General features: G+C 41.5%; 1 protein-coding gene across 2 annotated transcripts in view; it reads right to left on the bottom strand.

The window, feature by feature from the left end:
- BRAF (B-Raf proto-oncogene, serine/threonine kinase) overlaps positions 1-18,571 on the bottom strand; it is a 759,203-nt gene that overhangs the window by 481,842 nt on the left and 258,790 nt on the right. For both annotated transcript variants that reach the window (XM_086953040.1, XM_086953041.1), the window contains exon 6: positions 747-895. In XM_086953040.1, the coding sequence (XP_086809166.1) occupies positions 747-895 (149 nt within the window). The remainder of the gene's footprint in view (positions 1-746; positions 896-18,571) is intronic.

Genomic DNA, 18,571 nt, shown 5'->3' with positions numbered 1-18,571 from the left:
TGACTGGGCTAAGAGTGCTCACAATAACAATAGTTGAGTAAATTGGCTCCACCCTTCCTGAATGATTTCCTCGTCATATGAATGGGTGGTGAAGGAGCAATATATTTGACAAGTCCAGGTGCTTTCTGGGGTGTGGGTGGACAAAGCAACAGGTAGCCAAGGGCAAATGTACTCATGTGACAGCCTTCATCCATCATTGGCTCCCAAAGGCTGCTCTAAACACAAAAAGTGCCCACTCTGTGCTCGAGATTAAAGGTTCACTACCTAACCTCGGAGCTTACGCACATTTTCTTACCCTCTCACCTTCAACTGCCTATCCAGTTTACAACCTTCATATACCTATGTAATGTTATGTTGATTTGTATAGCACACTAATCACTTGTAAGGGCTTTACCTATCTTCACCCATCGTTCATTTACAGTAACAAATCTGCATTAAGCATTCCCACTCACATTTAATCAGAAATTCACACTTGCCCATCCACTTATCTACCGCATTTAATGGCTAACCCATGCCTACACAAATGTATACAAATTTATCAATTAACAAAATTGTTCAGTAAAAAAAAAGTATTGGTTTGACCAACCTTGGCAATCTTGGGCTATTTCCAAGCTCTTGCAAGTGTATGTGTCCACACCATTAAGAGCAGGTGTATGAAAAACATGTACAGAGCTATAGTTTCCACATAGGTTGAGTGGAAGGCACAACCAGTAAAGTTTCTTTAAATGGTAGGTTTGATTACTTACTCAAGTTGGTCATAATTTACACACATCAGTGGTACTTCTGTACTGCAACGCTGGTGAAACTTGTACCCACAGGTCTGACAACGGAAACCTTGGAAAAGCAGCTTCCGACAGAAGTCGCAGAATGCCAAGGTAAAGAAGGTCTTTCGTACCTAAGAATCATAAAAATAATTATTTGCAACATCATGATATCAGGTAGGCGCACTTTTATTATTCATGGTTTAAGAAATCTAATCTTCCCGCATGTAACTCCTGTCTTTTTTTACTTCCTTAACCTCTGCATTCTTTATCGGTGCTTAACACAACTCGGACCCTATGGTAGCTTTTATAGTGATCACCCTTCTCTGTACTTGAGACTCTGCTAAAATGTCCTCAACGCTTTTTCACAGCAGAAATACAATCAAACTGAAGGCTGGTCATCTTCAGCTTGCCCCGGGATCTCGTCAAAATCCTCCAAATGGCGGACCATTTACAGCCACCAAGAATCAAATAAAGCCTTCACTTCCCATGTCTAATTTGTCTTCCTTCGCCACAGAAAGTGAGTTTAATCTTGGGAGGTAGGGCTCTTGCTATAAAATTCTACAGTACTAAAGTTCTCTTCTCACAGGGAAACCTGACCTTGGTGGGTGGACCCAGACAGCTGACCACCTCAGACAGGAACAGTGAGCTACAGGTCAGTCAACAGAAAGGAACAAAAAATATATAAAACAAAGCTTTGAAGGGGCATTTTAAACATGACTTGAGCCCGTCCATCGATTTGCACTTGTAGGTTCAGCACATTATACCTGGTTTTCATTCCAGGTGATCCAAGGACATCACCTAATATGAGCTGGTCAGTCATTTTAGAGCATAGGGGTCATCACCCAATTATAAGCCTCTGTGCTGCCCATCCAGCTCTGAGCCTGTGTACCACATGCTAATTCACTGAGTCGTGCCATTTCCGACTTAGTGTGGTGCCTGCCAGCCCTATACTTCATAGTGGTCTACTCTTCTGAGCCTGTCTGCTACCCCTGACTAAGTGTGCAAACTGTCCACTTCTAAGCTGTGTGCTATCTGCCAATCCCTGCCCCTAGGTGCTACCTTCCACTTCCTAAGTCTCTATAATACTTGCCCATTACTGCGTCTCAACGTTAAGCAGCAATGTGTCAGCCTGTGTGGGTTGCTCAATTTCACCTAATCATGAACTCATTAGCTATTTGTCCACCTTTGAATCCAAGTGCAGTCACTCCTTAGCCGGTCAAGTGGGAAAATATATGCATTCTTTTAATCAAGAGACCCCATTTTCAAACACTTCACATTGATCTTTTCTTTGGTGACCCCCTGTCAAAAAGTCATAGACTCAGAAACTGCTATTATTCCCACATCCACATGACTTGATCTATACCCTGCCGTCCCTTACTCTAAAAACCTAGGAAAATCCATGTTTCCAATACTTATTACTTCTGATCTCATTTACATTATGTTTCACATTAGAAGTCCACAAAAGGCTATTTTGAGCAAAAAGCATTTAAATAAAATCTGAATCTTACTAAACACTGCTGCTGAATTCTAGGAAGTAAATATTCGAAATTTTAAAAACAGAAAGATACTATAAACAATACAAATCCCACTGAGCATTTATTTTGTCATACTGAAACACAGACGTGATGAATTTCTGAAGCTTGTAGCAGATTCCTAATATGTTAGGAATTTATGATGTATAGCCATGTAAGGGTTACTGGCAGGTCTTTAAGTGTCCAGCAGACAACATGGGCTTTCTATGCTGGTATCTTTCTAGGTCCAAATGAGAAAAATACTTCCTTTAGTCTTGCATCCTCTAATGGAACTTTGTGCAATTGCACAAACTTTTTGCACAATATTACAGGTTCCTTAGAAAAGTGTAATTTGTGGCAACTTTAAAGCAACAAAAGTCAAGGGAATATCCCTGGAGGTACTACTGAACAACTATACTCACTTTACTGCCTTATAGTTTCATCTCATTCACTCAGCATACTAGATTAAGGTACTCATTAAAGAGGTCGCTCCACCACGCTCCCTGATCTCATTTCGCAGCGCTCGCTCTGGCTGCCTGGTATCTGTATTTCTGCCTTGCATTTGCCTAATTACAGACCTATCCATTGCGCGCTCGCATCTGACTAATTTCTGACCTGGCAGCTAAAACCTGGAACTCACTTCCCATTCACCTTCGCCTCACTCAGAACCACCTAGCATTCAGAAAGCAGCTTAAAACTTGGATATTCAACAAGTAATTCCCCACCCTTCCTCAAGCACCTTGAGACCCTCTGGGTATGTAGCGCGCTATATAAATCATCTGACTTGACTTGACTAGTTTCCACACTAAAATGTAACGTTTACAGTCTTTAATTTTCTTAAAACAGAGGAGTTTTCCCCTTCACACTTTACATTTAATCTTAAAATTTCTGAAAAAATTCCTGAAAACAGTCTGAATGACTCAAAAGGCAATCCACAGCGCACACTACCCCCCGGCAATAAAGGAGTTTAAAGTATAACAAGAACTCCCTATCAGACAATAGAAGCATACAGAAAAACATTTCCCAAGACCGAGGGGAAATACTGAGTTAAAAGAAAATATTAGTCCTGCAAGCAGAGAACCTTGAAGATCACCACAGAAGTGCTGTGCAGACGGATATATATCCGCTTTTCAATAGGAATATAATAACATCTCCCTCTGATCACAAGAAGACCTCTATAAATCTGTGCAAAGAAGGATACGAGAAACTGAAAACGGTGACCCCATATGAACTGTTTTTGTCCTGAAGAAGGTGTTCCCGAACCCACAGCTTTTAAACACCGAAACGCGTCGACGCACTACTATATATAGAATCCAAGTGGAGCCTAGGAAAACCCAGATACACAGGAATTTTGGGCACTGGAGGTTCATAGTAATTGTTAAAAAGCGATTGGATCTGGCTAAACTACAGTAATACCCTCTGAGTTACTGAGTATAGGGGGTTTATTTTTAAAAAATGTATTGAGTTATGATATTTGATGACTAGATTACTGTATATGTTTTTACTTTTGAAATTTTTTATACTTGACGAAGTACTGTGAATATAGTGTCCTAATGCTACCTAATGTATTGTATAATGTGTTCTTATTGTAAATGTTTTCAGGAATTTTTTCTGAAATTTTAAGATTAAATGCAAAGTGTGAAGGGGAAAACTCCTCTGTTTTAAGAAAATAAAAGACTGTAAACATTACATTTTAGTGTGGAATGAGTACCTTAATCTAGTATGCCGAGTGAATGAGATGAAACTATAAGGCAGTAAAGTGAGTATAGTTGTTCAGTAGTACCTCCAGGGATATTCCCTTGACTTTCATTGTCCATAGTACCCTGTTCCCTGGAACACGTGGGGTCTTCTCTCTTTCCTTTAACTTTAAAGCAACAACAGAGGCAAAGCCATTACGTTGCTGAAGTAAAAACCTTTTGGCTTTATCACTGCTTTGCCTGCTAAAACAAACCTCCAGATGGACTCAGCAAATCTGGGGCCAGTGAAGACGATGACCGTCAACAGACAATGGCCAAGATCCAAGGTAAAACTCCATTGTGGATAATAGTAATTGGGGAATAGGGAAGCCTCCAGCACGTAGTACCCCACCAGAGATCACCTGTGGCCACTGAGACCCTGAAGAGGGAAACCAGGTCGTAGACTCAGAGTGGAGACACAGCATATCTTGGTGATTTTTTTACTCCTGAGCAGAAAAACCAAACTTCCTGTGGTTCTAATCCTAATTAGTAAAGTAAAGTAGGTGTTTGGTTGATTACTTACTTGTTCTGCATTATGGAAATCTTAACTCAAGTCCAAATCATCCACTAGTCCTTCTAATGTGCAAGATCCAGACAATGTTGGTAAGACATTTATTCCACAACCTATCTGCAGGACGTAGTGGCTGAATGTTATCCATTTGTCACTTTATAAGGTTACAGAATTAAGCATAACATTAATTAGAAGATTATATTTTTCATGCAATCCTTTCAAAACGAAACAATCAAGGAAAATGTCAGCAATCAAGAAAGACGGGCTACATTCTCCCTGGGCCATTTCAGATGTGGTTGCTGTAAAGCCTGCGCCAGCACTATCCAAACCAAAGAATTCTCACATGGAAGTCACAAAATTGTTATGAAATCGCACACCAACTGCAACTCTGACAACGTTATCTATGCGATTGTGTGCCCATGCCAATTGATCTATATTGGACAAACCCAACAAAAAGCAAAATCACGAATACTTCAGCATATGAGCCGGATCAGATGTAAAACTCAGGGGGCTCCGCTTGTCGACCATTTCTCAACAGCAGGCCATGCTCCTGAAAGCCTAAAGTGGGTCGTCATCGAGAAAGCAACACTGGGCCCACGGGGTGGAAATATTTCCAACATTCTCAACACCCGGGAACTAAAGTGGATTTTTACTTTTAATTCCATCGAATCTGGGCTCAACGAACAGGACAGTTCATTCTCCCAATTGGCCACTCTACCTTGACGATAATTTCAATGACAGGATACATGGTCTGTAGCCATACTCACAATCAATGCCATGTTTGAGAGTCCCCCTTGAACCCCCGAATCTATTTACCAAGGTTACCCCAGGGGTGGGACTTCAACCTTGCACAGTTCAAGACACTAGCATTTAAATGTTATATTGATGTGTAGCGAGATACTGTAAGTGGCCTTTACCAGCTTGGGCGAGGTACGCCACATCCATAAGGTCACAATGTATGGTTTTTCCTTAATTATCAACAATCATCACATTAGAATCATAATGGCCTATATCCGCCTGTATGATGTACGCCATGTACCCAAGCGCTGCTGAGATACTGAGTGTTCTCTGAGCTATGTCCAGACTTTGGTGTGATTATAATGCTATCATTAAGTGTTGAACGCAGACATGAATGATCAGCAATTTACCCCTCTTAATTATTGATGTCACGGAGCTATAGTGGCCTTTACCCACTTGTGTGAGGTACGCCATGTAATTCATCAGCTTGCCAACACTGTTCACAGCCACTTCGTGATCATGTAAATTTTATTGTTTACATTATTAGCTATTTTAAAACGATGTATTAACAACAGCTTGTGCCTGGGAACTGCCTCGGATCACAGCCGGAACAACGAGTCATATGTGCACGATAATTATGGAAAAACTACACCTTATTGCTGCAAACTAGATCGGCTCTTTAGATCTTCTTAAAATCATGTCTGCTGGTCGATATTTTTGTGTATTTGTTTATATTGTTCTCATATGCCATGTCTATATAGTACACCATTAAACTGCTTGTTAGGAACAATTTGCTATGTTTAATTCCGATGAATTGCCTGACCCCTCGTCACCCACCACAGGCAGAGAGTCTTTCCACCATATCTTCAGGTCACGTGACCTGTAACCTAGACAACTTCGCAGAAACGCGGAACTCTGCTTCGCCCATTCTATTGCGAGCAGTGAACGGCTTCTGACTAATTCCGCACACCGGTAAGCTTCAGCACCCTCGCCAATGCATGCATTTATTTATGCACTTGCCTATATAGCCCAGCAACAACCTTCCTTTTTCTATCCGATCTAGTCCTGCTACGGACTTGATGCCTCCTCGCGAGTACCGATCACCCCATGCCGAAAGTCGACAAGTTACGGCTGTCGGGTAAGTCTCTCACTGGCTACCTTAACAGAATAATACACGTCTGCCCTGGTCGGTGGTTAAAGTCTGTATTCTGTATATTTTTCTTTATGCAGACGCATTGACCTTCTGGATGTCTAACGGACCCCTTACTACCAAGTTATACAGGCTCTTCTGAGCACTGAATTTGTGAGTGACTTACTACTCTGTCTTGCCTGTAATTATCGAACGTTCGGTAAAAATAGACGTGTCTAAAGTCTTGTTCACAGTTCTTTTACCGCTACCCATTCTCTACATACTGAGTTTAACTGCACACCACACCTTCGGTGTGGTACTTTCTCTAGTCTAATATTAAATACATGGTACCAGTGTCATCCACAACTTTGACCCGCAATATTTTTGAGATGCTGCTGACTCATGATGCGCCCTTTGGTATATGTATTCGACCTGTCCCCATGCGGTGAGACCCACCTTCATGCTGCCCCTCCTGTCTGCCTAATTACTGTGAGTCAGATTCAAAGATACATTTATTGGACACACAAGTCGTGCTCTCGGCGACATATATTTATTATACCTCATATGACTTTGTCAAGCTCCCGCAATTTTAAACCAACAACGTGGCATGCTTTCTAGACTTGAGTTATTGTATGGGAATTAATTTCCTTCTGAATAATACCAATTTATTTGTACACCAACTAGGTCACGTGCCCCCTATCCCCAGTCCTGAGGAAGACCCCACGGCAAGATTCTAACCTATATCTGCACACGAGGGTCGAAACGTCGACAATATTCTGGTCTTGCTTGTCAGCTCCACACCCCACTGACTTCATTAATTGTTCATTTGGAGTATGACTTTTGCCTAGTATTGTATGTGAACCTAATGGTCGGTCTATGAGTACATTGACGTGTAACTCCACCTAATTTGCTTTATTTGTTGATTCTACTGTCACTGCATTACCTTTTTTCCTTCACCTAATCCCTACACTTATCACGTACCCCTTCCCTCTCTTCCTTTTTTCGGGGCACCACTATACTGTCACTGAGTAATGATTGCTTAATGTGATGTATACAATACGATATTAGCACGTTGTGATTAAAACAATGCTGCTTCCCAATTGGTTTCTTTGATTATTTATACTGTTTTTGTCAATACCTTTTTGGTTCATGATTACAGGGACCCCCTCTTATACTACAGAGTGGAGACACAGCATATCTTGGTGATTTTTTTACTCCTGAGCAGAAAAACCAAACTTCCTGTGGTTCTAATCCTAATTAGTAAAGTAAAGTAGGTGTTTGGTTGATTACTTACTTGTTCTGCATTATGGAAATCTTAACTCAAGTCCAAATCATCCACTAGTCCTTCTAATGTGCAAGATCCAGACAATGTTGGTAAGACATTTATTCCACAACCTATCTGCAGGACGTAGTGGCTGAATGTTATCCATTTGTCACTTTATAAGGTTACAGAATTAAGCATAACATTAATTAGAAGATTATATTTTTCATGCAATCCTTTCAAAACGAAACAATCAAGGAAAATGTCAGCAATCAAGAAAGACGGGCTACATTCTCCCATAGTTGAAGACCGAGACTGCTCCTTCAAAGGAGTCGATGCAACACCACATTGAAAAACAGCTAGTGGAGTAACCCAGTCTCATCAGAGCCAAGTGAAGGAACACTGATTGTTACTCCCCAAGTTTTTCAAAGCACAAAAATATAAATGGTAAACTGATTGTGACTGGGAAGGAGGGACACTAGTGTGTAAATCTATGAATAATACCAAAGCTGGAGCACTGCAGTTACAGGGGAGTAATGTGTTTTTCTCCGGCACTGGATCTTTCATAGATTCACATGCTTGAATCTGAACAGTGGGCAGTGTTCAATGTTCAGTATCAGTTGTGCCAATTACCACGCATCAGGGTTAGACAAACACATTTTAGTATTAGCGTCCGCATCATCGAACTAAAATGCATTAGTCGAGCATTACAATTCCTCTGGGACCACTGCAAGGTGCACAATGAGTTGCATAACAAAAGCAGCATTACAACCCATGGAATCGGAGGGAGCAGTAGAAACATGTAGGCAAATGTGTATGACCACAGAACACTCCTCTTGCCTTGACTTGGATGATCACCTGCTTGCAAAGAACCAGTATTTCTTGTTCGGAACGGCTGCAAACAAATCTAGCATCTGCTGCCCCCACTAATTAAATATTTTGTTTAATCAGATCTGGGATCATCTCCCATTCATGAGATACGTCAGCCATCTTGATGAATGCATCCGCTCATGAGTTGCTCTCCACTGGTTCCACTGTCAGCAAAATGCCATGACAGACAGCCCATTTCCATAGATTTCAGATTCTGACAGATCTATGGAATTAGTACCTCTGTTTTGTTTTACATAGAACATCATTGTCTCAGTGATTGTGCTAGCTTTGCTAAAATCATTGGTGCAAATTTGAGGCCGGCTGGCAGCACTTTGAATTGACAGCAGCACCCAGCTACTTCAAAGTCCTCGGACATATCAGACCATGGTAATATGTGCCCTGCAGATCCAGAAATGTCAGGTATTTGTCATCTTGAGGCACTCCAGCAGTGTAAGTATTCTGAAGAAAGGTTTCCAAAGGAATATGTTTCATTGTTAGAGGTCAAGAATAGTTTGCTGTTCTCCTGACTTTTTACAGATAAGAAAATATCTGGAGTAAAAAACTGTAGTTCACTGGCATTTGGGGGCTTGCTCCAAATCCCCCCTCGCCAACATGGAAAGAAACTGGCATTTGGGGGCTTCCTCCGAATCCCCCCTCGCCAACATGGAAAGAAACAACTCTAACAATAATCAACATAGATTAATGAATAATACTGCCGATAATCCATCACATGCCCATACAGATCATATTTGGGCCATTCCACCCTTGCTCCCCCTCAGCAACGTATGGATTGGAAGAGTATCAAGCTATAAACAATTTACACTCTTTTAATCTTTGCTTGCTTAATGGCAGGCTCCCGAGAGATATCCCTATGAAATACACTGATTTTTCAAGTCAGCTAAATGCTGATAGACTATACTTTTGTCGCAGCTGAGCAATTTCATTATTGCATTTCCTATTCCAAGAACAGAGAGTGTTTGTGTAGCACAGCAGGCACGAGCTTCCCATTCCCCACCTAGACATTATGCTGAAATCAATTTAAACGTATTAGAATCCTGGGCAGAATCTAACAATTTCAGATTGCCTACACAAAGAGGGTTCAGGGGCGCTCGTAACACTTCAGATACGATCCATAGTCTCTCAATGTTAATACACTTGTCACTAAAGGTAAAAAGGTGCAGTCTATTTGCCTGCTTTGTATAGAATGTTCGATGGAGTGGACCGCTCAATTTTCTGGTCCATACTACAAAGATGGGGAATTTCGACTCCAATACTGAGGGCCATTCATTCTCTATCCTAGAACACCTGGGTTCAAGTTAAACCTGCGCATAATGGGCACATTTCCAACAAAATAAAAACCAGAGGTCTAAAACAGGGCTGTCTGCTGGCACCCCTGTATTTTAATTTATACACAGCAGATTTACCTATTGCTATTAAGATCTTGTCTCTCTGATTCTTCAGTCTCTGCAATATGCATATGACTACGTGTCTTCAGTAAGCTTTCAATTTCTTGAATATTATAAACTCTGAAAACAAATTGAGAATCATCCCCCCAAAAAATGCTCTGTTTGTTTTCAGAAACATTCACTGAAAGTTGAGTAGGTGGCACATTGAGGCAACAACAGTAGAGAGACAAAGAAAGTATTCTCATCTTGCTGTCTTCTTTGACGACAGAGGTTCCCCAAAAGAACATTAGGCACATTTAAAGGCCAAAGCTGCTGTGGCAACCTATGCCAAGAAGTGAGTTCACAATAATCTGGAATTTTCTTCACTAGCAGCCTTATTAACTGTCATACATACAAGATTTCTCTCTTCAATCGACTACAGCCTGGTGGCGTTTCGAGGGATGTTGGCATCAATGCTTACTAGAAATGATTCTAATTTAATTGGGCATATTTTTTACCTTGAAAATTCTGTAATTCAATCACATGTCACACTTAAATTTAATTTACAGCAACTATCACTATAGCTGATGCTTCAGTTTTAAGGGCCATATGTACGACCATTTCATTTTGTGACTTGCAAATTGTGATTTTTAGCGACTCACAATTAGAGAGTCGCGAAATGAAATGTATAACAGTGTCTCAGACACTGTTTGCAATTACCAAATGGTTGCACAGGGACCTGCCTTATTAATATTCATGAGGCAGGTCGCCTTTTGCGACCCACAGTAAATGGCTGGCACTCACAAGGATGATTTTTTTATTTTTTAAATGCAGCCCATTTTTTCAAAGAAAAAATGGGATGCATTTGTAAAAGAAAATTAAACGTTTCTGTTTAATTTTTTTCATATTAGGCACTGGTCCATGGGACCACTGCCTGCTCTTAAAAAAGTTTTTGCTGTCAATCACAAAGGGGAAGGAACCCCTGAGGACCCCTATCCGTTTGTGACTGGCTCACCACCTACTTGAAGTAGGCGGTAATCTTAGATTGTTTTTTTGACCGCATTCCGGTTGCAAAATAATCATATATCCCCCCTGCAACTCGCTATAAGGAAGGGACACACCCTTCGCATTTCCCTTCCTAAAAGCGACTTGCAAACTCTATTTTGCGAGTCAGTAACAGTTTACCGACTTGCAAAATAGGGTTCATACATGCTACAGGTCGGCCATTAGCTATGTGTGACTGCTAAAAATGGTTGTACACGTAGCCCTTAGTTAACTACCACAGGCTGAGGAATGCCAGGGACAGGTCTCTTAGGGCCGCAATTTGGTCTTTTAGGAATAAGCTAAGTACATTTTGACCCCTGGATGGATTTGGTAATGTCATTAAGAACACATTGCAACTAGATCCCCTGTGGATTTTACTTCTAGCAGTCGAGCACTTCCGGAAGGTGTCTAAAAAGCAACTTCAAATTTTATCCTACAGAAAGGATTTGGAATCTTAACTCTTAAAAACATTCAGCTTACCCGGCTGATACGTTTTTACAACCAATCTACTCTTTTGCCCCAAATGTCTAAGACAGCCAGACATCTTTATACATTTTTTATTAGTCCCACTGTTGGAATTTAGACATGCTTGCAATGCGCACAAGCACTGAATAAATAGTCCCCTATGTGGCTATACGTTTGAATCAATAACCCACATTGTATGTGCCTGACACAACTTTTTAATGGAAAGAAGAAAATGGTTAAGACCAATTTTTCGGAAAAGTGACTGTCGTCATGTAAAAGAGTCTGTATGCTATGCATTAGAGGCTGTGGGCAATGCATTAAGAGGCAATACTATGAACATGTAATATTGCTTGGTTATGTTCATGAAGGGGGTTATTCACCTGTTGAGTACTAAGGATGAAGGGCTCATTAAGATGGTGTTTCCAGGGTGAACTGCTTTTTTGTAATACGAGAACGGTTTTGATGCAATAGCAGCATATTTTTTTAATTTTGAGAATATATTGATATAGAATTGATTGATATAATACATATTCAGAAATAGAAACACTTTGAATTTTTGTACTGGTGTTTTAATGATATTTGCATTGTATTGACATGCACTATCAGATGTCTAAAAATCTTGTAATGACCTTGGTTTTTATGCATCACTGGTAAATATGCGCCTTATCCATTGTATCTCCTATCCTTCTGATAAATTATTTAATGGTTAAACTAAGTGAAGAAAAGGCTAATGCTCATTTACACTGATGAGGTCTTTCACGTTGGTGTCGGTAGAAGATATTTGTAGACAATCGATTGTTTGTCGATGATGGACTAGGTCAGAAACTCACCTGAGGTGATTTCTGCTTAACGGCACAAGAAAGTACAGAGCCTCCCTCCCACTTAAACATATGGAGGGGTGAAATATAGGAAGGACGAAGGACCTGGGGGCCTGAAATCTGTCAAAGTATGTGTGGTGAGTCTTGCTTGGACTCATTTACTCCTTTCTTACAGGGCTGCTATATGCCTAGTGCAGATGCTGCACGTGCCTGATGCGGGAGAAAGCATGATTGCCGAATGTAAGGCTTCTGGTGAGATTTAACTAGAAGCCCCTGCAAAACGATGGCATTCTGAAGATCCCACGGGGTCTGGAAGAGTCAGTGTTGTTTTTATGCCTTGTAAAGCTTCGACAACATGATGTCCGAATAGGTGTTTATCATCACGGGACAATTCTAGCAAGCAATGCTGATCTTCCGGGTGAAAAGATGTAGAACGTAGCCAACCCTGGTGTTTTAGAACCACAGCAGTCACCATCTGTCCGAAGCCTGTGGTGGCTATTCATTAACCCCATCAATCACTGTCGATTTTTCCTTCCTCTATCAGGATGGCTTCGAATCCTGCCTGTTACCCTTCCTCTGGAAAAAGGTCTAGTCCAAATATTGTGCAATGACAGCCCACATCTGGGAATCATATCGCCACTACAATGGCAGGAGCATTAAAAGCTTTGATTGATGTTGCAACAAGTGTGGATACTCGCCAGTAAAATTGTCATTTTTCAGACTTTTGGTCCACATGGGCTGTTTAGGGTGATTCGGATTCAATGATTAGCATTGTGCTACCTGTGTAACCACAGAGTCTGAACGCATATGGCCAATCAGGCAAGTAAGGTTATACTGCATGCCCTATTTGTTTTAACCTGAGGTATCATAGCAGGGCTGGATGCTGGTGCTAGCATTATTTTCTCTCCTTCCTGCCAAATAAAGTCTATGATGGGATTGGTGTTTATAGACTTCCTAGGAGCGACCTTGAAATTATGCAAAAAGCAGTCTGCCTCTAACTATGATTGGCAAATGAACTCTCTTGGAAGCTCTTTCCACCACAGAACTGAGACGAGCAATGTCATCTGGCGAAAAAATGATGGTATTGGCTTTGATGCAGTTGGTACAATATATTCATTCCACTCATCAAGCTGATCTAGAGGTTGTTCTGGTAGCTCACAAATTTGCTATGATCATCCTATGTTATAACGCCATCCTGTAGAGAAAAAGGCAGTGGTCTAGGAAAAGTGGTTCTAGTTGCAGCACAGGTATCACACTTGGTCTGGGTTGCTCAGATAGCAGATTAGGATGAGTTAGATGCAGGGTAGTATTAAGAGTAGTACGGAACCTGGTGTAGTAGTCTAACATTATTTGATACAATTCAATGATGAGATATACCAAGATCTTCATCAAAGGCTGGATGCCATAATGAGGTTCCTCATGAAACCTGCAAGAATGATCCTAACCCACAGTGATTCATCAACTTCATACTGATAATAACTTCCAGGTTGATTTCCTCAGGCAGTGTTTGCCCATCATCTTCATCTTCATCATCATCATCCTCATAGAATTAGAGAGTTAGAGAATTAGAGAGTTGAGTTGCATTTGTAGCTCCTCCAAAAGCACACTCATCAAGCAATGCCCCTTCAGTGTCAAAAAGCTTCTTGGGTAGACCAGGAAAATCCTTGTTCAGGGATTTATCTCACAGTTCTAGTAGTGCCAATGATGCAGGAGATGGTTCTGTAGGTGGCTCAGTATAGTGTTAGGCTGGCATAGTCAACAAGACTGCAGTCGGCTAAATGATGGTCGCCATAGTTGTCGAAGTGGGCTTAGGTCTCTTTATAGGTGGGTATTGATGGAATAATTGAAACACTGATCCACATAGGAGGTCATGAGTTAAAGACGCGAGACATCAATAGTGCTGTTGTCAATGATAGGTTCAGAGTCAGAAAAGCAACAGCATATTGAATTCTCAACCATAAAGCGGTAACCATGTCATAGATGGTTGCCATCAGTGATTTTGGCGGCCATGGGGTCATCAATGAATTATGGGCCTCTTTCTTTGCAAAAAACCCTCAGAATCCACTGTGATTGGCATGTCAAGCTGCTTGGTGGACTTCACTGGTACCTTTTGTGTTCTTCAATAGATATGAATGTTTCTGTTCTATCAGGTTTTGCGCTCTCATATTTTTCCTTCCCCAATGTCATTTGAAGGGGGTCTTTCAGTTCAGTTAAAAAACTTTATTGTGGTTAGATATAACCATAAAAGCAAATGCAGTTAAAATAAAACAGTTTTCTAACATTCTTCCTTTCTTTTTTTTTTTTAAATTACATACATTTAAGAATGGTCCAATTATTTTAAAATACTTCAACAATGCAAATTATCACAGTAGGAAGGCAAAATTTAAAAGCTATAACATTTTAAGTTATATCTAAATCTAATTAAGACAAGAATAAAATTATATTTGTTACACACATTTATTCCCGAGGTCTACATGATTTGATTAAGACAGATAAATAACAAAGTTTAACTAATTAATTTCCTATATATTAGCCTCATTGAGAAAAGGAACTTTGCTACTGCAGCTACTATCACTGAACTAGTATCAGTTCTCAGAATCCTGTAGAAGACAAGATAGTTCCTAATACCCAGGTTTTTACATAACTGGATAACTCACTTCTTCCGGATTGCTGCATATATAGGGCAAAAGAGTATAACATGAAGAGGGGTTTCCTCCTTCTTCCTACATCCTGGACAAGGGCGGGGTGGGCCTCCCGTCCACCTGTCGGTAAATGCATGTAGGGGCAGAGTTCCGTATCTGAATTGTAAAAAACGCTTCTTCGCTAAAGTAGGTTGTATAGCATCTAATTCAGATTCAAAGCCATAGTCTGGCTTAAAGACGAGGAACTCTTGAGTTAGGCTTAGAGTTTTGGCAGAGCCAAGTACTTTCATTAGGTTATAATCTTTTATTGTTAGGGCAGGTGTTTTCTTGGAAATAGCTGTACTAGAATCCTCGGGGTTGATCCAGAGGTTCTCTAGCCCGATCGAAATAAAAGACTGCCTAACAAATGAGAGCCAGGGGATCTTATCGGCACCTAAAGAACCCAATACCACTTTTAGTTCTTCCTTATAGCTCGCCAACTCGGGAGTGCTCCAAAGTCTCCTCCAGTACAACAGAGGCCGCGAAGATATAACTTCAGAAATGGGACAAATATTTAAATCAAGCCTTAGCGGCACAAGCGGCATATTTTTTGAGAGGGACATAATCTGCCTAATAAAGTTGTTTTCTGTACTATTTAGTTCATTTGATGATGTGTGACCCCAGAGTTCCGCCCCATAAAGGGACGAAGACCTTGCTTGAACGCTAAAGATTTCAAGAGGGGCATTTATTATTTTTTCAACACATTTTTTTTGTACTTTTAAAATGCCCCCTACAGCCTGCGTTAGTTTTAGATTCGCCTTGACCTTTTGGGGCTCCCACCCCATTTTATTGTTCAGCGTTAGACCCAAATACTCAAAGGTAGGGACCCTATCCAAAGGCATACCCTCCATCATAGGATGAGGACAATTAGTAGTGTTGGCATTAAAAGCCATTTACTTAGTTTTGTCAATATTGACCACTAAATTCCTTTTTTTGCAGAAGTTAGTGAACTGATTTAACACCCACTGCATGCCCATGGGCGATTTAGAAAGCAGCAGGGTGTCGTCTGCAAACATAAGAGCAGGAAATCTTTGAGATGCCAGTTTGGGGGAGTCAATATCTTTAGTAGCCAGATGTTCATCTATGAGCCCATTAAGGAAAAGGGAGAAAAGGGTGGGGGCAAGGACACAGCCCAGTCGAACACCCTTTTCAACTGGAAAGGGGCCCGTTAATTGCCCGTTCTTACCGTACCGAACTCTGGTGCATGTCCCTTCGTGGAGGAGTTTAAATTGATAACATAGATATGGCGGAACCCCCATTGATAACAATAGATTCCAGAGCTGGTTGTGGTCCACCATATCAAATGCGGACTTCCACAAAGGTTAGATAAAGGCATCCCCCATCCAATACAACGTGTTTCCAGTGGAGGACCTGGAGCCTGAAAAGTTGGTCAATAGTTGAAATTTTGGCCCTACAGCCCGCTTGAAGCGGGGTCAGAAAACTTTTTTCGTCAATTCAGTCCTGCAGACGTTGCAAGAGGAGCCGGGCAAAGATTTTCTGGCTCACGTCAATAAGGCTGATAGGCCTATAATTGGATGGTTCGAGCGGGGGACCCTTTTTATATATGGGAATTATATCCGCCCCCGTCCAAGTGGTTGGTAACGATAAGTCCTGGAGGATGGCATTGAACAGTAATGACAGATAAGGGGCCCATACAATCCGTTCGTCTCTGAAAAGATCACCTGGGATCCGGTCTAGCCCTGGCGCTTTATTCTGTTGGAGGCTTTTTAGTGACATTTGAACCTCCGTTGGCGTACAGGGTGGTGTGTGCCACATTGGGTCTATGGTCAATAGGTTGGGCAGGGGTTCACTAATCTTGTTCAGGTTAATGGAATAGAGCTCTTTAAAATGGAGAGCCCATGATTCTTCGGGAATGTTTGGGTCAATCGATGTTTTACCCTCCAGTTTCCCAGTATGAACGAGATTCCAGAAGGTCCTTGAATCTTTAATGATAAGCGCAGACCTGATGGCTTGCCATCGTTCTGCTTCCCATTCTGATTTTGCATTGTGAATAATTTTCTTGTAAGCCTGCTTGGCTTCTGTAACACATGCCTTGTTGCCTTGCTTAAGGGCTTTAAGAAGTGCACACTTGGCGTCCCTGCAGCCCCTAGTAAACCAGGGATTTGTATCCTCCGGGTTTTTGAGCTTGGTAGGGGCAGCTTTGTAAAAAAAAGGCTGCTAAAGTTGCAACCAGTTCCTTGTGGATTCCACCTATGTCTGCTCCCACACCATGGGTTGTGTTATTGCCAAGAATAAGGTTTACCCTTTCAAGTTGGGGAAGAATGCTCTGATACAAAGTGGCCATTATTTCTCTTGACTGCTTGATCGTTGCCCAGCGAATTCGCCTCCCTCCTTGGACCACTCTCAGATCACTATTTATAGGTGTTTCATCATCATGGTCCTCATTAATCAGCTGGAAGTCTAGTTCGATCGTCAGGGGATCATGATCACTCTCCGTGCATCTAGTTATATTGAAGTCTATAAATTTATGCCAGAGTTCCAGACTAGCCAAAAAATAGTCTATCACAGAAGCATGACCCATTCCCCTATAAGTCGGTTGCCCTGGGGAGTCCCCACGAAATCGCCCATTGCAAGCTCTTATGGAGAATGAGTTGGTGAGGGAGGTAAGCTGAAGAACCAGAGGGGTCCAGCCATTGGCAGGAAACATACTTGGGGGTGGGATTGACCAAATTTTATCTTCCTCTAATGAAATAGGAGGGACACCACTAAGAGGTTCTTAATGACAGTTAAAGTCACCTCCAATCAACAGGACGATATCGCCCGGAAGAAGTTTCAGTAGGGAGATTAAAGACTCTAAGGTCTGAGATATTCCACCATGTCGTACAGGCCGCGAATAGATATTAATTATTGCAAATGTGGGTAGTTTCTTGTGGATCATAAGGATACACGTACGGTCTGGGCTATAATTCTTTTTGCAGCAAGTCCAAGGTGAATGCCCACCCAAATGCACAACCCACCTGATGGTCTTCCTTTCGGACCCTTAATGGCTAGTTCCGCATAGGTAGTATATCCCATTCTATGAAGGGGGGTTAAAGCCCATGTTTCCTGAAATAAGCAGATCCCATGTAGATCTACAAATGCACACCAATCAGGTTTGTCTATGTTGGTTGCTAGGCCCGCAATATTCCAGGAAAGAATTTTCAGGGACTTATCCGGGGACATCGACATATTACCCAGATTTACCTGCCGATTTAAATTCTCAGAACCACCCCCATAATTACAGAGGGTATATTGGAGGGGTTCGGTACACACTATTTGGCCACCAGTGGGGGATTGAACCGTAGATGCTACGTGATATATTTACCCGACCGCAGACTCACTCGGGGCAAATTTTCCCCAAAATTCGTCGCTTCCACAGTTGTTGGTGGAATTTCTATTGTCTCTACAGACCCCCCAAAACTTTTATACCTCTGTTGAGCCGTGGTAGGCTGTGAGTGGCACATAGTAGGCTCCCTTAGTCAATCAACCTGATCTAGGAGGCTGAACCTATTGGTTACCGGGAAACTTAGAATTTCAATACTGCCCCTCCAACCCCAAAAGCCCACTTCGTTGTGCCAGGTATCAGATTGTGGCTGCCATTGAGCGGGAATCCTAGTGCGATGGGTAAGAGAGGTATTCGGTGGGGGATAGAAGTAGC

Source organism: Lissotriton vulgaris, chromosome 1_2 (assembly GCF_964263255.1).
Source record: "Lissotriton vulgaris chromosome 1_2, aLisVul1.2, whole genome shotgun sequence".
Classification (NCBI taxonomy): domain Eukaryota; kingdom Metazoa; phylum Chordata; class Amphibia; order Caudata; family Salamandridae; genus Lissotriton; species Lissotriton vulgaris.
The sequence above is the reverse complement of the archived record's forward strand: the minus strand, read 5'-3'. Positions and strand labels throughout refer to the sequence as shown.